This window comes from Eschrichtius robustus, chromosome 4 (assembly GCF_028021215.1).
Source record: "Eschrichtius robustus isolate mEscRob2 chromosome 4, mEscRob2.pri, whole genome shotgun sequence".
Classification (NCBI taxonomy): Eukaryota; Metazoa; Chordata; class Mammalia; order Artiodactyla; family Eschrichtiidae; genus Eschrichtius; species Eschrichtius robustus.
In genome coordinates, this window is record NC_090827.1 from 104,970,261 (window position 1) to 104,988,095 (window position 17,835).

General features: G+C 34.2%; 1 protein-coding gene across 2 annotated transcripts in view; it reads right to left on the reverse strand.

Moving 5' to 3' along the window:
- The window catches only part of SLIT2 (slit guidance ligand 2), a 380,353-nt gene that overhangs the window by 124,951 nt on the left and 237,567 nt on the right, over positions 1-17,835 (reverse strand). For both annotated transcript variants that reach the window (XM_068543162.1, XM_068543161.1), the window contains exons 5-6: positions 17,635-17,706; positions 5,343-5,414 (exon numbers count right to left, since the gene is read on the reverse strand). In XM_068543162.1, coding sequence (XP_068399263.1) covers positions 5,343-5,414; positions 17,635-17,706 — 144 coding nt within the window. The remainder of the gene's footprint in view (positions 1-5,342; positions 5,415-17,634; positions 17,707-17,835) is intronic.

The following is a 17,835-nucleotide window of genomic DNA, read 5'->3' on the forward strand; positions in this document are numbered from 1 at the left end:
TTTATGCACTGTGTACATACATGTCGATTTACGATACTGGTTAAGAAATGAACGTGAGATAGTCACAGTTGGAAAAATTGATCAGTTATATTTCCTTTAAGGGTATTATGTATAATTTGAGTTCATGAGTAAATGAACCCATTTGAATTCTCCAATTGAAATCTCATAGCAATGGCACAGAATCAGTACTTTCAGGTTCTGGAACAGAGTCCTGTTAATTGTTCTTTACTGTGGACAGCAGCCGCTGTTGAAATTTGAGTAGGAAGAACAATATCTATATTTGGTACTTGCATTGAGTAGGAAAGAAGTGACATGCTGTAGCAATATAGTAAAAGCTTAATATATTCTAGCGGTTTTTAGTTGCAGCCACATATCCTGTTCTTTGTTTAGTGCTGTGTAGTGATCATGGTTTCTTGAAGCTAGGGTCAAGAAGATGGGTGGTCAAGGGAGATATGGTGAAAATAAGTATAATTCTTATTTGGTTCAAATTTTTCCTAATTTCCCTCTAACACAAGCATTGTTAGTTGTATTATTACTACTATTTCTACTACGACTACTACTCACTCATTCATCAAATATGTCCTGAATGGCTCTTATTTTTATGGCAACATGGAATTTCTAAAAATAAGTCAGGCGTAAATCTTGTCCTAAAATAGCATACAGCCCAACTGCGGAGATGAATTACACAAATTACAAAAACTTACAGTTAGTAAGATTTAGAAGAGAGGTATCTTTTTGTCTCCATTTGGAGAAGTCTGATTGTGACAAGACAGTGAGAAAGACAGTTATCCCGGGAATGGGTGAGCAGAGTGTGGAGATGACAAATGATTCCAGTATACAGAAGGTACAGTAGGGTGATGAATAAACAGGGCAGTTGTTGGAGAAGGCAGGAAAGATGGATCTTGGTACAGGTGGATGATGTTTGTTTGATATTCGAGAAGGGTCTGAATCAGAGGTTGCACATTCACTTGCCTACAGAGGCCATGCAGGAAACATACATGAGAGAAGCAGGCTGCTTGTAAAGAAATAAAATGGGGAAGAGAGACGGGGAAGAGCAGACCGATCCCTGGGGACAAAGAGGACCTTGGTGATAGTGATGATATTCTCTGTTGCAGCGACTAATACTCAGCTCTGATGGACTGCTGCTCGGCTGTAATGGAAAGCTGCCAAACAATCTGATTTTCTCAAGAGAAGCTAAAAATGGAAGTTTTTAGATCAATCTTCTTAATTTTTAAATACTGCCAACTAACTCAAATATTTCAGAGTCCACCAGCCACGTCTGTTTGGGCTAGGCAAGGTACATTGGGGCCACTTTAGGCCAGCTGGTGGCTATGGTTATCAATGGTGGGATATGGGATGTTCAGGGGTAGAGGGATTTACTTAAACTTCTCAGTAAAGCAGGGCACGGCAGCTACGGATCTAGAACATGCACTGACTCTCTTTACTATCCAGTTTAGCAATGTATTGAATGATATAAGAACTAATGCAAATGATCTGAACTAAGTCATATAGAAAAAAACCCCACTGAATGAAGGATCTATAAAGCACTGAATTGGTCGGCTCATGTTATCTGCAAGCCTCTAGTATCTTCCTGTACTCGAGGGAAATGAGATTTTTTTTTCAAGCACCATTAAAACATATCCTGATGTCTGAACTAAAAGGTTTCACTTCTCAAAGGGATTTGCTTTAAATGACCCCTTTTCCTACCCTCAAAATTTATGCTGATTTTATATGGCTTAAATCTTCAGAGTACACAGCATACTGAAATGTGATTTTGGGGACAACTTTTTTTTTTTAAGCAATTCACACTAGGCAGACATGCGTTAATTTTGAACTAAAGTTTCTTACAATTCCACACAAAAGCGTTATCATTGCATGTCGAAGCCAGTGGCTATCAATTTGAAGACTTTTCTCAAAATGTTCATTTGTTTAATGCAACTAAAAAAATAAATTATCTCATTATTTTTATTCAGTATTGATGCTGGCAAAGCAATATTGATATTAATACCTGATAACTGAACAATATGTGGAACCAATGAAATTATTTTGAAATTAACAATAAATATAATTGTTGATTAGGTACGATGACGTGTATGTGTTATGGCCATGATCAATTCCCATTATGAAACAATGTGAAGTTATATGCTGTACTTCTTTATTTGTGAATACTTTTTCCTGCATGGAAGTCTATTCCTATGTTCAACCTCAAGATTTTCTCTAGGTAATGAGAATATATTCTTGTACAAACGACATCCTGGTGTGTAAATAAGAAATGTTAGTCTTGGTAATCATGTAGGCCCTCTAGGACTTAGATCTTGACTCATTCTTTCTTATTCCCTAGTGCTAAGCATAGGATTTGGCAGAAAGTCTGATATTGAATGGATTTGAACCACGATGTTTCAATTCAATTCAATTATGTCCATTCTATAGAAAAGAAAAATAAACCATATAAAACTGGCAACTCAAGCGATGTATTTCATTTCTGAATCTAGTGTCCAAAGAAAAAGAAAATATTGATCTACATTTAGTTTCCAATGCTGTTTTTGAGACAGCATCTTCTTATTAAGAAAATAAAGTTAATTCTAAATCCTATCAATGAGAATTCCACAAAAAGTCAGTTCGTTTTACATGCAAGCGATAAACTGCCTCCTTGCTTTCATCTACCTTGGCTTTTCCTTCTTGAACTTTATTCATTCTCTCCCTTAATATATATTTTAATCTAACAAATTTCCATCAATGGCTCAGTATGATTACCCCCATCTTCTCCTGTTTGGCCTTAGTATATTCATACATTCACACATGATTCACGGAATCAAAATTTTTTAAAATCTAAAACATTAGAAATCCAAAATTTAAGGTGATGTGTAAATTAATGCTCTTTCATTATTTCCTCATAATAAAAAGATACATCTTAAAGAGTCATGGATGATAAAAATAAGCAAAACAGGTAAATTTCTTTCTGGAACGCTATATAAAAAATGGTAACTCTATATTAAAAAAGCCCCAGACCAGATATTTATAATGGGTGAACCTTTGATTTACTTGACAAGAGATTATGGCTTAACAAATTCAGTCTTTCCAGCGCTCTAGCCAATTTAGCCTTAACTTCTTCATTAATTAATTTCTCTAAAGGCTGCATAAATTATGAGCATTTAAAAAATTAATATATATTAAAAGAATGTCTGCTTGACTTTATATTTAATATAAAATATTAAAATTATTTTGAAAAAAATTCACATTTTCTTGTATTGTGCTAATTTTAATCCTTTTCTTTAGCAAACAAACTCTGTCCATTAGATACTCTTTGAGACCTATCTATTAAGGTCCTCAAAAGAGTTCCCAACATTTTAGATTTTGATTTTAATTCCATGAACCATGAGATGTTTATCACACTTGGGTGTGTTTCATGATAGTGGGTCTTGCAAAAGTCACCTTTTAGATATGTTGCTAACCTGATAAAATATAGGAGGTGACTGTGTTTTCTTGAATTTCCTGCTTCTAAAAACAATGATACTAGTTTAGAACAAAAAAAGCAAATGAATAGTTATTGTATTTGTGGGTAAAGTGTTTTCAATGCCTAGCACAGAGCTTGACACATAGCAGGAACTTTCTCTCTCTTCCTCTCTCTCTCTCTCAATATATATGGAGCACTCAATACATCCTCAGTATATTAAACATATATTAGTTATTCTATATCTAATAAGAATTTAAGTTCTTTTACTTAATAATAAAGTACTTTATGGGATTTAATTCATTCAAAACATTTAGCAAATTTTTCATTAAATGTTTGGTATCATTCATATTCTTAGTTAGGTGCACTGACTTAATAACAAATTCTTTGACTTGATCTGCTCTGTTCAACTAAATAACACTTGTGGTAGTCTCCTCACATAGAAAGTTTAGTGACACTGACTATGGTTTTGACGTCAGACCGCTATCATGAAATCATAGTTGTATCCCAATTATTCTCACTCTGAAATAGCATTAGTGAGCTTCCTATATTAAAAATGGCTCCGGAACACAATTTTAAAAGTGGCCTTATAACGACAATGTATACGACAAGCACTTTGATTTTTTTTTTCCTTTAGAATAAGTTAGATTGTTATCAACAGAAACAAAGGTGATCTCTCAAGTGGTCAGAGAACTGTATATACTCTCAGAGCAATTTACCTCAATCAACTCATTCTTACATAATTCTTTAAAAATAATTAATAACTTAGCAGCACATGACACACCGAGAAATTCGATTCATTTACTTGCAATTAAAACCAGAATCATATAGAAAATATTGGAAAAATAAGCCATTCTAGTTGAAACAATCAACTTTTTTCAGAATTACATTCTGCTCTTCAAACTCAATTTATAAAGCAATGGGATCTTTTTCTCAGGAGGATTTCATGATTTCTGGATAACTTTTAACACATGGACTGAAAATTCAAAACCTCTTCACATTTAATTCAGTTTCAGATTTCTGAACAAACTGAGTCAGGGGAGAATTATAGCATAGAAATATATTTTATTGGGGGGAGAAATCTGTAAGTATACTTAAAAAGTTAGAAAGGTGAATCTTTGGGGAAATTTTTCAGAAATGTATAGGCGGCTTAAGCAGCTTTAGTAACTCTAGTTTTCATTAAAATTATTTTTCATTATAATTAACAATGCCATTAAAATTATTTTAGTGTCAAAGGTCTGTAGAGATTACTCAGTTACCTCTAACCAATTTTGTCAGCCATGTCTGTACAGCAAGGAAAGACAGAAAATACCAATTATAATTCAAATCTGTGTGTAGTGCTTTACAAAGTCAGTAGTGAAGACTTTAAAATGGACCTAGTGGGCGGCTTATTAAATTTAGACAGTACATTTCAAAGTAACCTTACAGAGATGGTAAGTTATCTAGTTAAAATGACATTTTAAAATGAGAAAATGTCTTTCCATTGCACAGCAACTGAAACATAGCAACATATCAGCTATTAAGGGTTATTTTTTGTTGTAATTTTTCCTATGCAACTGATGTTATCTTAATATATAGCAATTCTGGGAATTCTCACAAATCCTGTGTATGAGACTATTTTATCATAAGGAGAAACACTTAAAAGACAATACGTGTGAACATTTGAGTGTCCTTCTTAAATCAGACAATTTTACCTAAGCATATAGATATGCTATGCAAGGTTTTGCACACACACATTTCAACTCTTCTCTGTATTCGCTGTGAGTTATTTAAGGACTCTCTTTGGGAAACCATTTTGACACAAGGTTTCAAGCTAACAGATAAGCATCCACATTAGCACTCCCCAGACACAAAGCTCCCGTTAAAAGAGTAAGAAATAAGCGGTACTTACAGCACCTCCAGGTCCCGGAGAGCCCTAAATGCCCCATCTTCAATACAGCTGATCTGGTTGTAATCCAGTTGCCTGTTAAATAGATTAGAAGAATATATGTAAGAGACTGGACACTGGCAGGGTTAGGTGAAAGGAAGTCTCCTGAAGGGTCTCTGAAGCCTTGGCTGCACTAACTGAAATGCTCTCACAGATACACTCATCTGCTTAAGAATGTCACAAGCCATCCTGGCCTCGGTGCCGCCACTGAAACCTCTTTTTGTTCTGAACTGTGTGTGCAAATAGCAGCCCTTGGAAAGCTCCAGTAAATAATAACTGCGCCTTATATTAAATGCCATAGGAATGCAATTTCATTACATCAAGAAAAGCTATCCATTAAGAGCTTTCAGCGTCATCTTGCTGAAACAATTTCATTAAGGTAAAGGACTGTAAATCACTTAATGTCACATACACCCCCTCAGTGACCTAACAGAATCCATTTATCAGAGATGCCCAGCTGCATGTTAATTTCACTATCCTTGGCAAGAAAGAGCACGACTACTTTTAGGTTTTCTTCTTTTAAAAGCAGTTTTCTTTCAAGAACTCCAAATCAGGAAAGACAACTGAGGTCCCATCTATCTCCTTGCTATTCCCAACTAGGCATACACTTTACAAAGCTACCAGTTGTTTTATATTAAGCTTCACTATATGCATAACTTGCATTGTTATCATTAAATGCGAATTCTCAGCACAGTAAATATTAGACTTTTCAGTTAAGTAACTTCCCAAATTACACCACTCTCCGGAAAACAAGTTTTTTAAAAGTATTAAGAAATTTTTAAAAATTTGCTTTTCTCAAAGATGCTAATTTCAGCCCAAAACACTATGAAACACATATAGCAGCAAGATTGTTAAAACACCGCACATCTCTACAGTCAAACATTTAAAAGCTGTATCAGTTCGTTCTAAATAATACACAATTCAAATAAATGAATGTTCTCCAGAAGTTTAAGTACTCATTTGCTAAAATTCAAAGATTGAAAAAAAATGGCTGCTCCAAACTTGTTTGCTTTTTCCTGCCGCTTGTCTGGGGAATTAAAATTTCCTTCTTCATACTAAGGAATTTACTTGGTTGAAACGGACAACTAAGTACTAAATCCCACAGCACTCTCCTTTTCGTTTAACAAATAAGCAGTTTTTATTTAAATCTAGTAGCTTGATGCTTAGCGATATTATTATTTCTGTAAAGAAAAAGTATTTTAATGCTTCACTTGAGATAGAAACAAAATGTTTAATGAAATAGTCAGGTGAGTTGGCAGCTCTACATGCGTTGGGAAGGGAGGTACACGTACAGGGTAAGACTATGATCCTAATACAAATGAATCTTGTCCTTGTTTCAAGTGCAGAATTCACCAAAAGGGCTAATTCAAATCTGAGGTCTGTTTTTATGGGAAATGTTGCAAAAGCTGTTTCTCTCACAAGAGGACTGAATAAAGGTGCAGTGATTTAAACCAGTGACTTTCAGAGGGGCCTTTTCAAAGTCCTTACTTTAGAAAATTATTTACATAGAGAATGTCTCATGAAATATACATCTCATTTTTAAGAAGGTCTCTGGGGGACATAATCATATAGGAGGCTACCTTGATGCCATGCAAATGGTGCGATCTAAGATGTGCAATATAAAAAACGTGAGCCCTCGAGAAGATACAATTTTATTGCTTGTATAAACTAACGCTTTCCCCAAACAACAGCTACCACTCATGCTACTGTAACAGCTGAAAGCATTTCTGCTTATTAGGAAGTATGCAGAGGTATAATTTTATTTTCTAAGAAGACTTTTTAAAGACTCATGATGTAATATGGTTGCTGCAGTTCCAAGAAAACACTTAACATTCTTGAGCACTTTTGATTTTTACAGATTAAATTCATTTAACAATTAAGTTAATAGCCTTTTCTTAATTTTAAAGTGCTAAATATATATCTACACTACTATTCTCTAACCTCTTGAACAATTTATCAAAGCCATTTAAATTAGCACAATGGCATGAAGTGTTACCCTTGACACACTACAAAAGAGAAATTGTTTCCAGACAAATTGGCAAAATCTTTTAATGCTATCAAATTTGCCTAATGCAGTCTCCAGGTTAATCTGTAAAAGGGTGAGCTGTATGTTTGCCCATATCTTATTATCCTTAGCTGTCAATGTATAAATCAGTGCTGACACAGCTTCTTTTAAATCATGCATACTATACACAAAGGGGAAGCCCTAGTTTGCCAGAAACCACTCAAGCAAATCTTGTCCTACAAGTACTGAAAGACAGATTACTTTCTGTATACCACTAGAAGTTGAGACGCTGCTGGAAACTTTTCTAATTTCACCCCTCTTTAACGTTGCTCATGGTTATATGCTTCTTCTGATTCTTAACAGAAATCTAAGCCCTTATTGGCACTAAACCATTAAGAATATTCAGCTCTCATAGGACCACAGTCGTCCCTAAAAGTTTCCTGAATGCCATCATATCTCAGTTCAAATATCTTCTGAGAAGGAAGGTATTTTGTGAAAACATTACTCATTTGAAAGGACAATGAAAATCAAAGTAAATAATGTTTTTCATCAGTGGGTAGATTTTGTAGTATTCAAAGGTATGTTTATGGAAAGTGTTGTACCCGCATGACTGCTCATGAGAAAATCTCTCTGCACAAACCTCTATTTGTCTGCATAGGGTTCAAGATAAACAGTGTCAAAACTATGCAAAAGTGTAATTTATTTCAGAGTTTCTGGACTAATTTTCTTCACCTTGTTTCCTCTCATGCTACTCACTTCCTTCTCTACCACCTCTCAAACCCTGGACACTTCTGCTTTCTGTAAACAGGAAAGGATCTGTTCAGCCAAGAGTTTAGTGACATGTTTAGATGTGATTATAAATTGTGCCGTAAGATTGTTCCGAATTAAGGAATTAGTAAGAGGAAAATTTTTTCACTTCTCCAAAAAGCAATGTTACAGCTATTTACCCAGACATACGGTAAATTTGTTGATCTTTACATGATAAAAGCAATAGGTGCATCAGAGACGGCCTGAGGACCCTTTCCTGACACAGGAGCTACTTCCCAGGGGGAAGCAAGCTAGTGCTTTTCTTTCTTTTTTTTTTTTTTTTTTAACATCTTTATTGGAGTATAATTGCTTTACAATGGTGTGTTAGTTTCTGCTTTATAACAAAGTGAATCAGTTATACATATACATACGTTCCCATATCTCTTCCCTCTTGCATCTCCCTCCCTCCCGCCCTCCCTATCCCACCCCTCTAGGTGGTCACAAAACACCCAGCTGATCTCCCTGTGCTATGCAGCTGCTTCCCACTAGCTATCTATTTTACGTTTGGTAGTGTATATATGTCCAGGCCACTCTCTCACTTTGTCCCAGCTTACCCTTCCCCCTCCCCATATCTTCAAGTCCATTCTCTAGTAGGTCTGTGTCTTTATTCCCGTCTTACCCCTAGGTTCTTCATGACCTTTTTTTTTTCCCTTAGATTCCATATATATGTGTTTTTCTTATTTTCCCAGGAGAAAGAACGGTATGGAGAGTACCACTGGTGGTTTCTTTCAGACTTTTAGCCTACATGTTCTTGCCCACACTGCTGTGTCTTCTCCTCATTTCCTACCCCCAGCCCTCCTCTCTGTTTCTGTTCAAATCCCGACCCATCCATCCTCTCTGATCCTCCACTGTCCTAGTTTGTAAGAGTGTGACTTGAAGCAACTGCTTTATCTTTAATTTCAGGAAAATAGTGTTGTTAAAAAATATATTCTCTTTAAGATTTCTCTCAGCATTAACATTCTATGATTCTCTTTTCAGTGGTAAGTGCTCCTCTCTTCTGATGCTCTAGAAAAACTCTAGACTGCCTCTTTTATTTTTTCCTAGCACTGGTAAATTTAGTCTTAGAGAATGCAGTATGTTTTTATTAAGAGAGATCACTCTGTGCCTCACTCACATAAAATTTCTAAAGCTGATCTGATTGTCTTTAAGACTAAAAATAATTTAGCCTAGTTTCAGATTTTGATTAATTCTCAGTATGAGAGACAATATATAACGTTGCTAAGTATAAATTTTTAAAAAGAGGTAATTAAATGACAAAAACGGTTGAACATGTGCTTACTTGGTATCCTGAAATATAACTGGAGACACTGCATTCTGTTACTTTTTTTTTTTAACATCTTTATTGGAGTATAATTGCTTTGCAATGTTGTGTTAGTTTCTGCTGTATAACAAAGTGAATCAGCTATATGTATACATATATCCCCATATCCCCTCCCCATTCTGTTACTTTTAAGTAAGTCTTTTTCAGGATTTCCTGTTTTCATTTTTAAAAATCTAGATACCATACTGTTTGAATTACACATACAAAACATATCTTCCTGCATTAACTTTAGTTGGTTTTGTCCTTACTCATAGAAAATTCATATTTCAGCGCAGTGTCCAAGTAATAAAATCTTATTACTAATTTTCTTTTTGTAAAAATTAGAACACCATAAAATATACTTAACTCTGAAACAATAGTGAACATAAAAATTCTTTAATAATTTCTAAGCCAGGCAGAGTTTCTCAATGTCTCAACAAAATTATTATGACTATGCTCCACTTTTCCAGGGTTTTTTAGGTATGAGAAATAGAAGTGTCATTCATATTTATCTCACCACTGTAAGATGACAAACTCCAAGAATCTAGCTGACTTAAAACACATCAAAGTGACTACAGTCAATATGAGGGAATAACAACATTTCACTATTTTAAAAGCAACCTGATAAAACATAAATATAATGGGAGAAAAAGAAAAAAAAGTGCTGGTAAGGATATGGGCAGGATCTGTTCTATTTCTTCCCTGTGTGTATAAAATTCAGGTGAATATGAGTGCCTAAATATACAAATCTTATGCTAATAATGATTGTTTAAGAAGCAGTTCAAGATTTAAATTATAATACATAGAGGGCATAACAAAAATTTAAATTAATCCATATCAGTGAACATCCTAGAGAGAGGTATCAGCAACCATATTATTTACCTCGGCATAAAAGCACATCCGTGTTAGCCTGGACATTAATGAAGAAAATAACCAAGGAAAGGACTCTTCTTAGGAACCCAAAATAATTTAGGTTATTTGAGAATTTAACCCTTTTGCAATGTTTCAATAACATTTTGTTTTTCTCACAGGAATAAAGAATCTCACTTTTTATTGGAATAAGCTGTGGTATAAAGTTATATTCATTTGATAATTTATTAGAAGGAAGCTAAAGGTAGTTCTAACAGAGATGGTAATAGACACTGGAGGAAAGACAACTAAGTTGACCTTCATGTTCTGGTAAGTCTAAGTAGACTAATGAAGGGAGGTAGAAATTGAAACTGACAATGATAATTGCTAGCATTTATTGAATGCATAGCAAATGGCAGGGTCTGTAGATATACCCGTCTCATTATTTCTCACAATTACTTGAAAAGGTAGGTATTATCATTATTCTGATTTTATAGATAAGAAAATGAGGCTCACAGAAGTTCAATAAATTATGCAAAATAGGTAGTAAATATTTAGTGAAACCTTGATTCAGATTTAAATCTATGTATTGCTGAAGCCTTCATTAGATACACAGGTGGCTAGGAAAAGAGATTCAGGAGCTATTCATTCTGCGAATGGAGGTTTCAGCTGAATTTCTAATGGCCAAGTTTCAAGGAAGAAGCCAGTAGACGAAGAATGTTACAGAATTTCTGAAAAGGAAGAGATTACCCTAGGTGAAAATAATCGTGTGAGGAAGAGAAAAAAAAAATCCCGTGATCCCTAAAAGATGGATAGAATCCAGTAAGACAGAAATAAAAGTGGGCATTCCCTATGGAGGAGACTGGTTCAAAGAACACTTGTGAGCAGAGGTTCTACAATGTTCACAGTAAATGTCTGCAAGAGAGGGGCCATTCTGATGTGAGCGAAGAACTTGTGTGCAGATTCGGGGGGAGCGGGGCTGGGAGCCTGCATGGGTGTCAGAATGTTGGGACTAGTCAGAATATCTAAAGAGACTAGATGGCATGCCATTCGATAAAAGTCGCTGCTCTCTCAGGGAAGAGCCTATATTCCTACAGACCCTGCAGAACTACTGTAGACAATACTCTGCTAAATCCCCAAGGCTTTGCCATAGTGCCTATAGCAAAATGTTTTTGTTTTTGTTTTTAATAAGCTGCATGATTTTGAACCAGGTAGTGATGGGATGAAAAACAATGCTTTATGAAAACAAATCTGGCTGCAATGTTAAAACTATCTAATGAGAATATAAACTAGAGATCAAAACTCAATTAGCAGGTTATTGTAATCGCTCAGAGGTAGAAAAGAGTGGCTGTCCAGGGTTGGGGAAGTAAGAAACCTAAAGATCTGTTCTGTCTCAAGGACAACACGCAGCCACAGAAAGATCATGACAATTACTATTTTATACTGATACATATGTGAATTAGATTCCCAACTATTCAATCAAAATGTCTTGTGTTTTTTTTTTCTTTTTTGCGTTTTTGTTTTGGAAAACGTTGATGAAGATACGTTATTTAGACTCAATTTTACATGAGAGAAAGCTAACAGTAATAAAGAGTGGTAAGGCACCCAGGAGAAAGAGCAAAATGCGATGTTGAAGAGGTTATTGGTAGCAAATTGACCATAGTTGTTGGGGATTATCACAGTTCAGTGTGGTTTTTTAGTCTGAGTTCAAACCAGGCAAATTCTAGGACCATGGACAGTTCCCATGGTACTGACTGTGGCAACTGCTGAGTTCCTAATACATTTTACATCTAAGAACCCAGACAACTGCTGGTTACTGGTTGTCCCCTATGTCCACAGGCAGCATTCTGGATGTTAAGAGAGGCCCTGGTCCTTATACCATAAAACTCAACTTCATTTGCTATTTATCTAAATGAACAGCCATTGTTACAGGTTTGTTCAGAAGGTTCTACCTCCCACTAAAGACCTGTATGTGGTATTTAATCTAACGCTAAAGATAGCAAGCCCCTTGAGTGAGAAACCAACCTCCCCTTCAAAGTCTCTTCAGCCTCAGGCTTACTGAAAACACTTTTTGGGAGGAGCTAGGGGCACTAAAAGTTACAATTTCAATTTGATATAAATGGATTTTATTTTTATGATAATTATGTAAAAAGTATGTAATTAAGTATGACAAGAAATGTAGTGAACTAAACATGAAAAGTAGCTGATTACGGTAGACATGCTGTAAATATGACTTAATTTATAGGGCAAAGCTAAAGTAAGTCTTGCATTTGAATGGTTAAATATATAATACACTCTTCTGATTGTTACATATTTATTCTATATTACGTGAGCAACCTTGTTCCCTTATCATCGTGAAGAATGCAGATGATAGAGGAAAAGAAACTAGTAGATTGATATTTTAAAATAGAGAAGTGTGAAAAAAATAGCAAAATATATGTCCTTCTGTGTACCTAGTATAGAACTGTGAATTTTCCTCCTATGGGTTTTAATTGATCCATTAATAAAATAAATTGAAGATGACAGAGTTCCAGAAAAAAATTAAATTTCTAAATAACATAAATAGCTGTGTAGCAACATATAGATTAACCTTCTCTTCCCTATTTGCCAAATCTTATCACCAAGAATCAGTGCATCCCAAATTGGGTTATCTGTTTCCTAAAAAGTCATGGCCATGCATTCTTGTTTCCCAAATGATACCATGACTTACTCAAAGAGAACCAAGCTAAATCATCTTATAACTTAAATCATCTTATAACCCTTGTCTGTAAACTAATGTATGTTATAAAAGAATGAATATAAATATTTTCCTTAACCTATTTTTTAACAACAGGTAGTTTTATTGGAAAAGGAGGATAAGATTCATAACAGATGAAAATTTAATGGAATTGGTATAATGCAAGCAAATAGAAAAGGAATGTATTTATTAATGAACAGTAAATAGTAAAGTTTGGAACACAGAGTACATTTTGAGGATATACTGCAAGATGAAAGAAGAATAAAAACCAGGTATGATGTACTTTAAAGAGTCTACCTAAAATAATGCTTGTTGGAATTTAGTTATTTTAAGTATTCAGGTTCAACTCATTAAAGAAACTAATGTAAGGTATGTTAGAGTTTGCTTTTGCAGTGTGAGTAACTATTGGCAATCCATTTGATTTTTAAGTTCATATATTTGCACCTCTTTGCTTAAATCCTAAGATAATATGACTAGAAATGATTTCTCATAAAAACAGGAGACTCTTGGAACATTTTTATATTCATAAAATACCTACTTAGAGAATAATCTTGCAAGTCTCAGCAATAAGGCAAGATTTATTATAATCTGAATATTCTCTTAAATTATTCAATTAAATGGAAATGCCTCATACATACTTGTAAACAAAACTGGCACAATGTAACATGTCTTTGTTCAGAAACTGATCAGGAGGCAGCCAAGGCTTTATTAGTCAGTGTTAAATATATTAAATATATATACAAAGTTTATCAAGGAAAATCATATAAACATTGATTATCATTTTGGTGAGGCATCATTTGGTAACGATACGGTATCAGTACTTGAATTCATACTTGGAGAGTTCAAACACACAGATGTAAATCCTATGTAAAAGTGCTGCCCGTGACTTTTATAAACACTATTATTTAGTTGATATTTTAATACTATCTTGTTATTCTCAGATCTCACTGTCTAAAATGCCAGAAAAAAGAAACTGGTTTAAGTAGCAGGTGGAGAAAATTGGGTAACAAAATAAAATATATAGGGTTTTAATCCAGTTTGTAAATTAATAGAGGTAAGCAAAAAAGTTATGGGAAGTTCTCCCTGGAGATGTTTAACAGCAAGATAAATGTCCAGCTGTCTAGAACAGTTTTACTGTGGCTTGCCTGGAGGAAGAGGAATAAGATCTGCTAATTTGCAAAATTTCCACAGCATCAATTTCATATTGTCAGGATGCTGCCTTGAGCATATTTAGCCAATCCACAAGATTAAAGCAAGTGCTTCCAGTGAAAATCTTCTGATAACTGGAATTTGTTCTGAATAAGGCCTGAATATGTGGTAAATCCAATAAACTCGGTACAGTGCATTAGACTAGTCTTTTAGACAGCGCTATACAGAATATCGGCTTGATGCAACTAAAGCACGTATTCCTTCTGTGCAGCCTTATTTCTTCTCTTTTACTCCCTTAATGACTCGAAACACTAGCCATTATGGCACCATGCAGGGTTGTCCAAACTGTAAATGTACACACTGGAATAATAAATAAGACAAAGCACTATGCCTCTCTTTCCCACAATGAATGTTAATAATATTAATAATGTCAATATTTATGGACTTTTATTGAGTCATTACTTGATGACATACAGTTACCATTTTAACAATAATACAAATTAAAATTTACTCTCAGTTCTAACATATTTTACCAAATATCCTTCTTAATTTTTAATGATAAAACTAGACTTCACACAAAGTCCCATGAAATTGAAAATTTTTGAATAATGTAGTTTGAACTATTCTTTAATTAGAGCAAAATGCTTTTTAAATGTGAAATTTTAGAAAATTGTAACTATCGTTTAATTAAATAAACCTGTAAATGCATTGTGGTGTTTCAATGTTCTCACGGTCCTTCACACTGTTACATGGAAGGCATTGAGAGTAGCAGGAATAAATTGTTCTTTTGACCATCACATCATCATTTAGCACTCACATAGTTTCTTAAGCCCCCTTTCCTCCATAAGAACAGAAAATTCCAAAGTTAAAATAATTTGGATGCCACTCTACTTGGCTTCCTCCATATGCAGATTGCTATGCTTCTTACCACTGCTGCTATTCCGAGTTAGTATTGGTTCGCCTTGAAAAAAAGGTAATATTTCTTACATCATACACACACACACACACACACACACACACACACAATACACACACACACATTCCACTGCACTTTAATTTTAATCCTCCAAACCAATCGAAACCCAGAAATCAGGCCTTGCATAGGTCTTAATAAATTCTTACTTTCTCAGTCTTTTACTGGCCACTACTCACCAGTATACAGTATGAACCAACCTCCTTGAAGATTCCTTTATATTTTCTCTCAGTAACTCTTTTCTAAAGTATTCCCTGATAACTTCAAGCAATATCAACACTTTCATCTCTTTCTTTCCTCAGTACCAGTTGCATTTAATTTGTTTATAAATCAGGGTCTTGTGTATATACATTTAGTACTTTCTGATAGATTTATTTTCCCATTTTTGCAGCTCCATGTCTAATTGACCCATGATAGACATGGGTCTATCTGATCTATTACTAATATTGCAAATTAGTTTATGTTCTCCTTTCCTCTCTCCTTAGTATAAGTTTTTCAGTGCTAACTTCTAGCAGTTGATTAGTGAATACTTGCTGAATGAATACTGTACTATATTTTGTAGCATATTACTGTTTTAAGGTTTTTCACATATGGTTTTTTCTCTAGTAACCACAGCAAATGTAAGAAATTATTGTACTGATTTCATAAAAGTAAAAATTACGGCTCAATGAAGTTTACTGATTTGTCATGTTTACAAAACCAAAAAAGGGCAAGAGATTCTGAGACAGTCCTAAACTCATCTCACAGTATACATAATAACTGCCTTTAAAATGGTAGGGAGAGGGGATGATGCTTTTCTTTTTATCTCTAAACTTTTAAAATCACATTTTTAAAGAATAAATGAAGAGGAATTAAGGAAGAATCCCACCATGACTGGTATCTCACTCCCAAATGCACCCTTAAATATGGGAGAAGGATTACTTAATAGACTTGGATTCCCTAAATATCTTTGCTAAGGTTAAAAGCCACCTGTTTTAAGGCTTTAGAGAAAATACTATTGTAAGATTGCAAGTGGCATTCTCAAAGGGTGGTCAACTTTGGCCATTACTGTCCTTTTACAGAGACATATAGGCAACTCGAGTAGGTGCTACATAGCGATCCTTATGTTGTTCTGACCAGACATAATATACAGAGGCAGTTTTGAACGCCCTACATCTCTGAATCTATCTGAAGACTTCCCTAAGTCTTCATCAGAGATTAAAAACAAAGCAAATAAAATCTCTTTAACATGTAAACGCTCATAAAAACCTAGGGCCAGGATTTTGACGGCTCTACACATTTATACCTAGAAGTCTATATTTTTCTGTCTTTACCTATACACTTAGAAAGTACAAATTAAAAAAAAAAAAATTTACATTGAGGAGAGGATGTAGAGGCCATAACTTGTAGCTTTATAAACAGTCTTCTTTGATGAAGGAAAACATCTGTCTCACTTTCGCTACTGGAGAAATATTGTTGGATCTCACCATGGAGAATTCGGAATATAAGTTAATTCTTCAAGTGCCTGCCCTGTTTATTACTAGCTAAGAAATACTGAATTCCTGATAGTTAATCTCAGCACACAGGGGCCTTTTCCCCCCACATTCCAAACTAATGTAAAAGCTACAGAAAATGTTTTACGTTTTAGATTCACGGTGAGTCAAAAACCATCATTTTAAAAGGCTAACAAGGTATTTTTAAATTTATTAAGATATATATCGATGATATTAGGATTGCCACTGTGATCTTAAATCTGGTGTGAAAATAGCTATCCACACTTACAAAAAACACATCTACACAAGACACTAGATTAAAGATTTATCAAGGGATAATACAGAAACATAGTTTTCTTTTTCCTTTCTTTTTTTTTTTTTGCTTTTTAAAGAAGGCTATACATATATTCTTTCATAAAGATATAAGAGGGAAAAGATGCAAGAAAATTATTCACACAAAGGGAAAGACAATTTTCTCATTCTCACACTGTTGGCATTTAATGAAAATGGTGATCTAAAAGCTATTTTAAAAAGCTGTAGCTCTAGGCGACAGGTATCTCTAACAAGAAAATATCATCTACTCTTTCCAGAAAAAAAATATTCTGCATTTCCAATAAACACCGATAACAAGTGAAAAAGGAGCTATTGAAATTAGCTCACAGTAAGGGGAAGAAAATACATTGTAAATACCTTTCAATCAAATAATTTCTTTAGATTTCACAAGATTAATCACAAGGTCTGAAGAATGAATTTGATAACTTCAGTTTCAAGACATCTTCTAAACGAGAATCTCTTCAGATAGCTTGTGAAAACAATTTAAAACTTATTGTTACAAGCTCTCCTAAGGAAGCATAAAGATGTATACAGGCTTTCACCATTTTTTTCCTGACACTTTATTTAATATAAATTAAACTTGGAAAATGGATAATTAAAAAAAAAAGTATCAATTAGAAAAAATACTTACAGATTTTTAATATCAACTGCCCCACGGAAAGCTTTCCTTGGAATTGCCTGAATTTGGTTTTCACTGAGGTCACTAAAAATAACAAAAAAAGAAAAAAGATCAAGTTATAAATGTTATTTAAGAATTATTTTAATCAATGTGTTTGAAAAGTGATAGGACACTTCCAAAAAAAAAAAAGAAAGCTAAAAAAATACTAAAGGA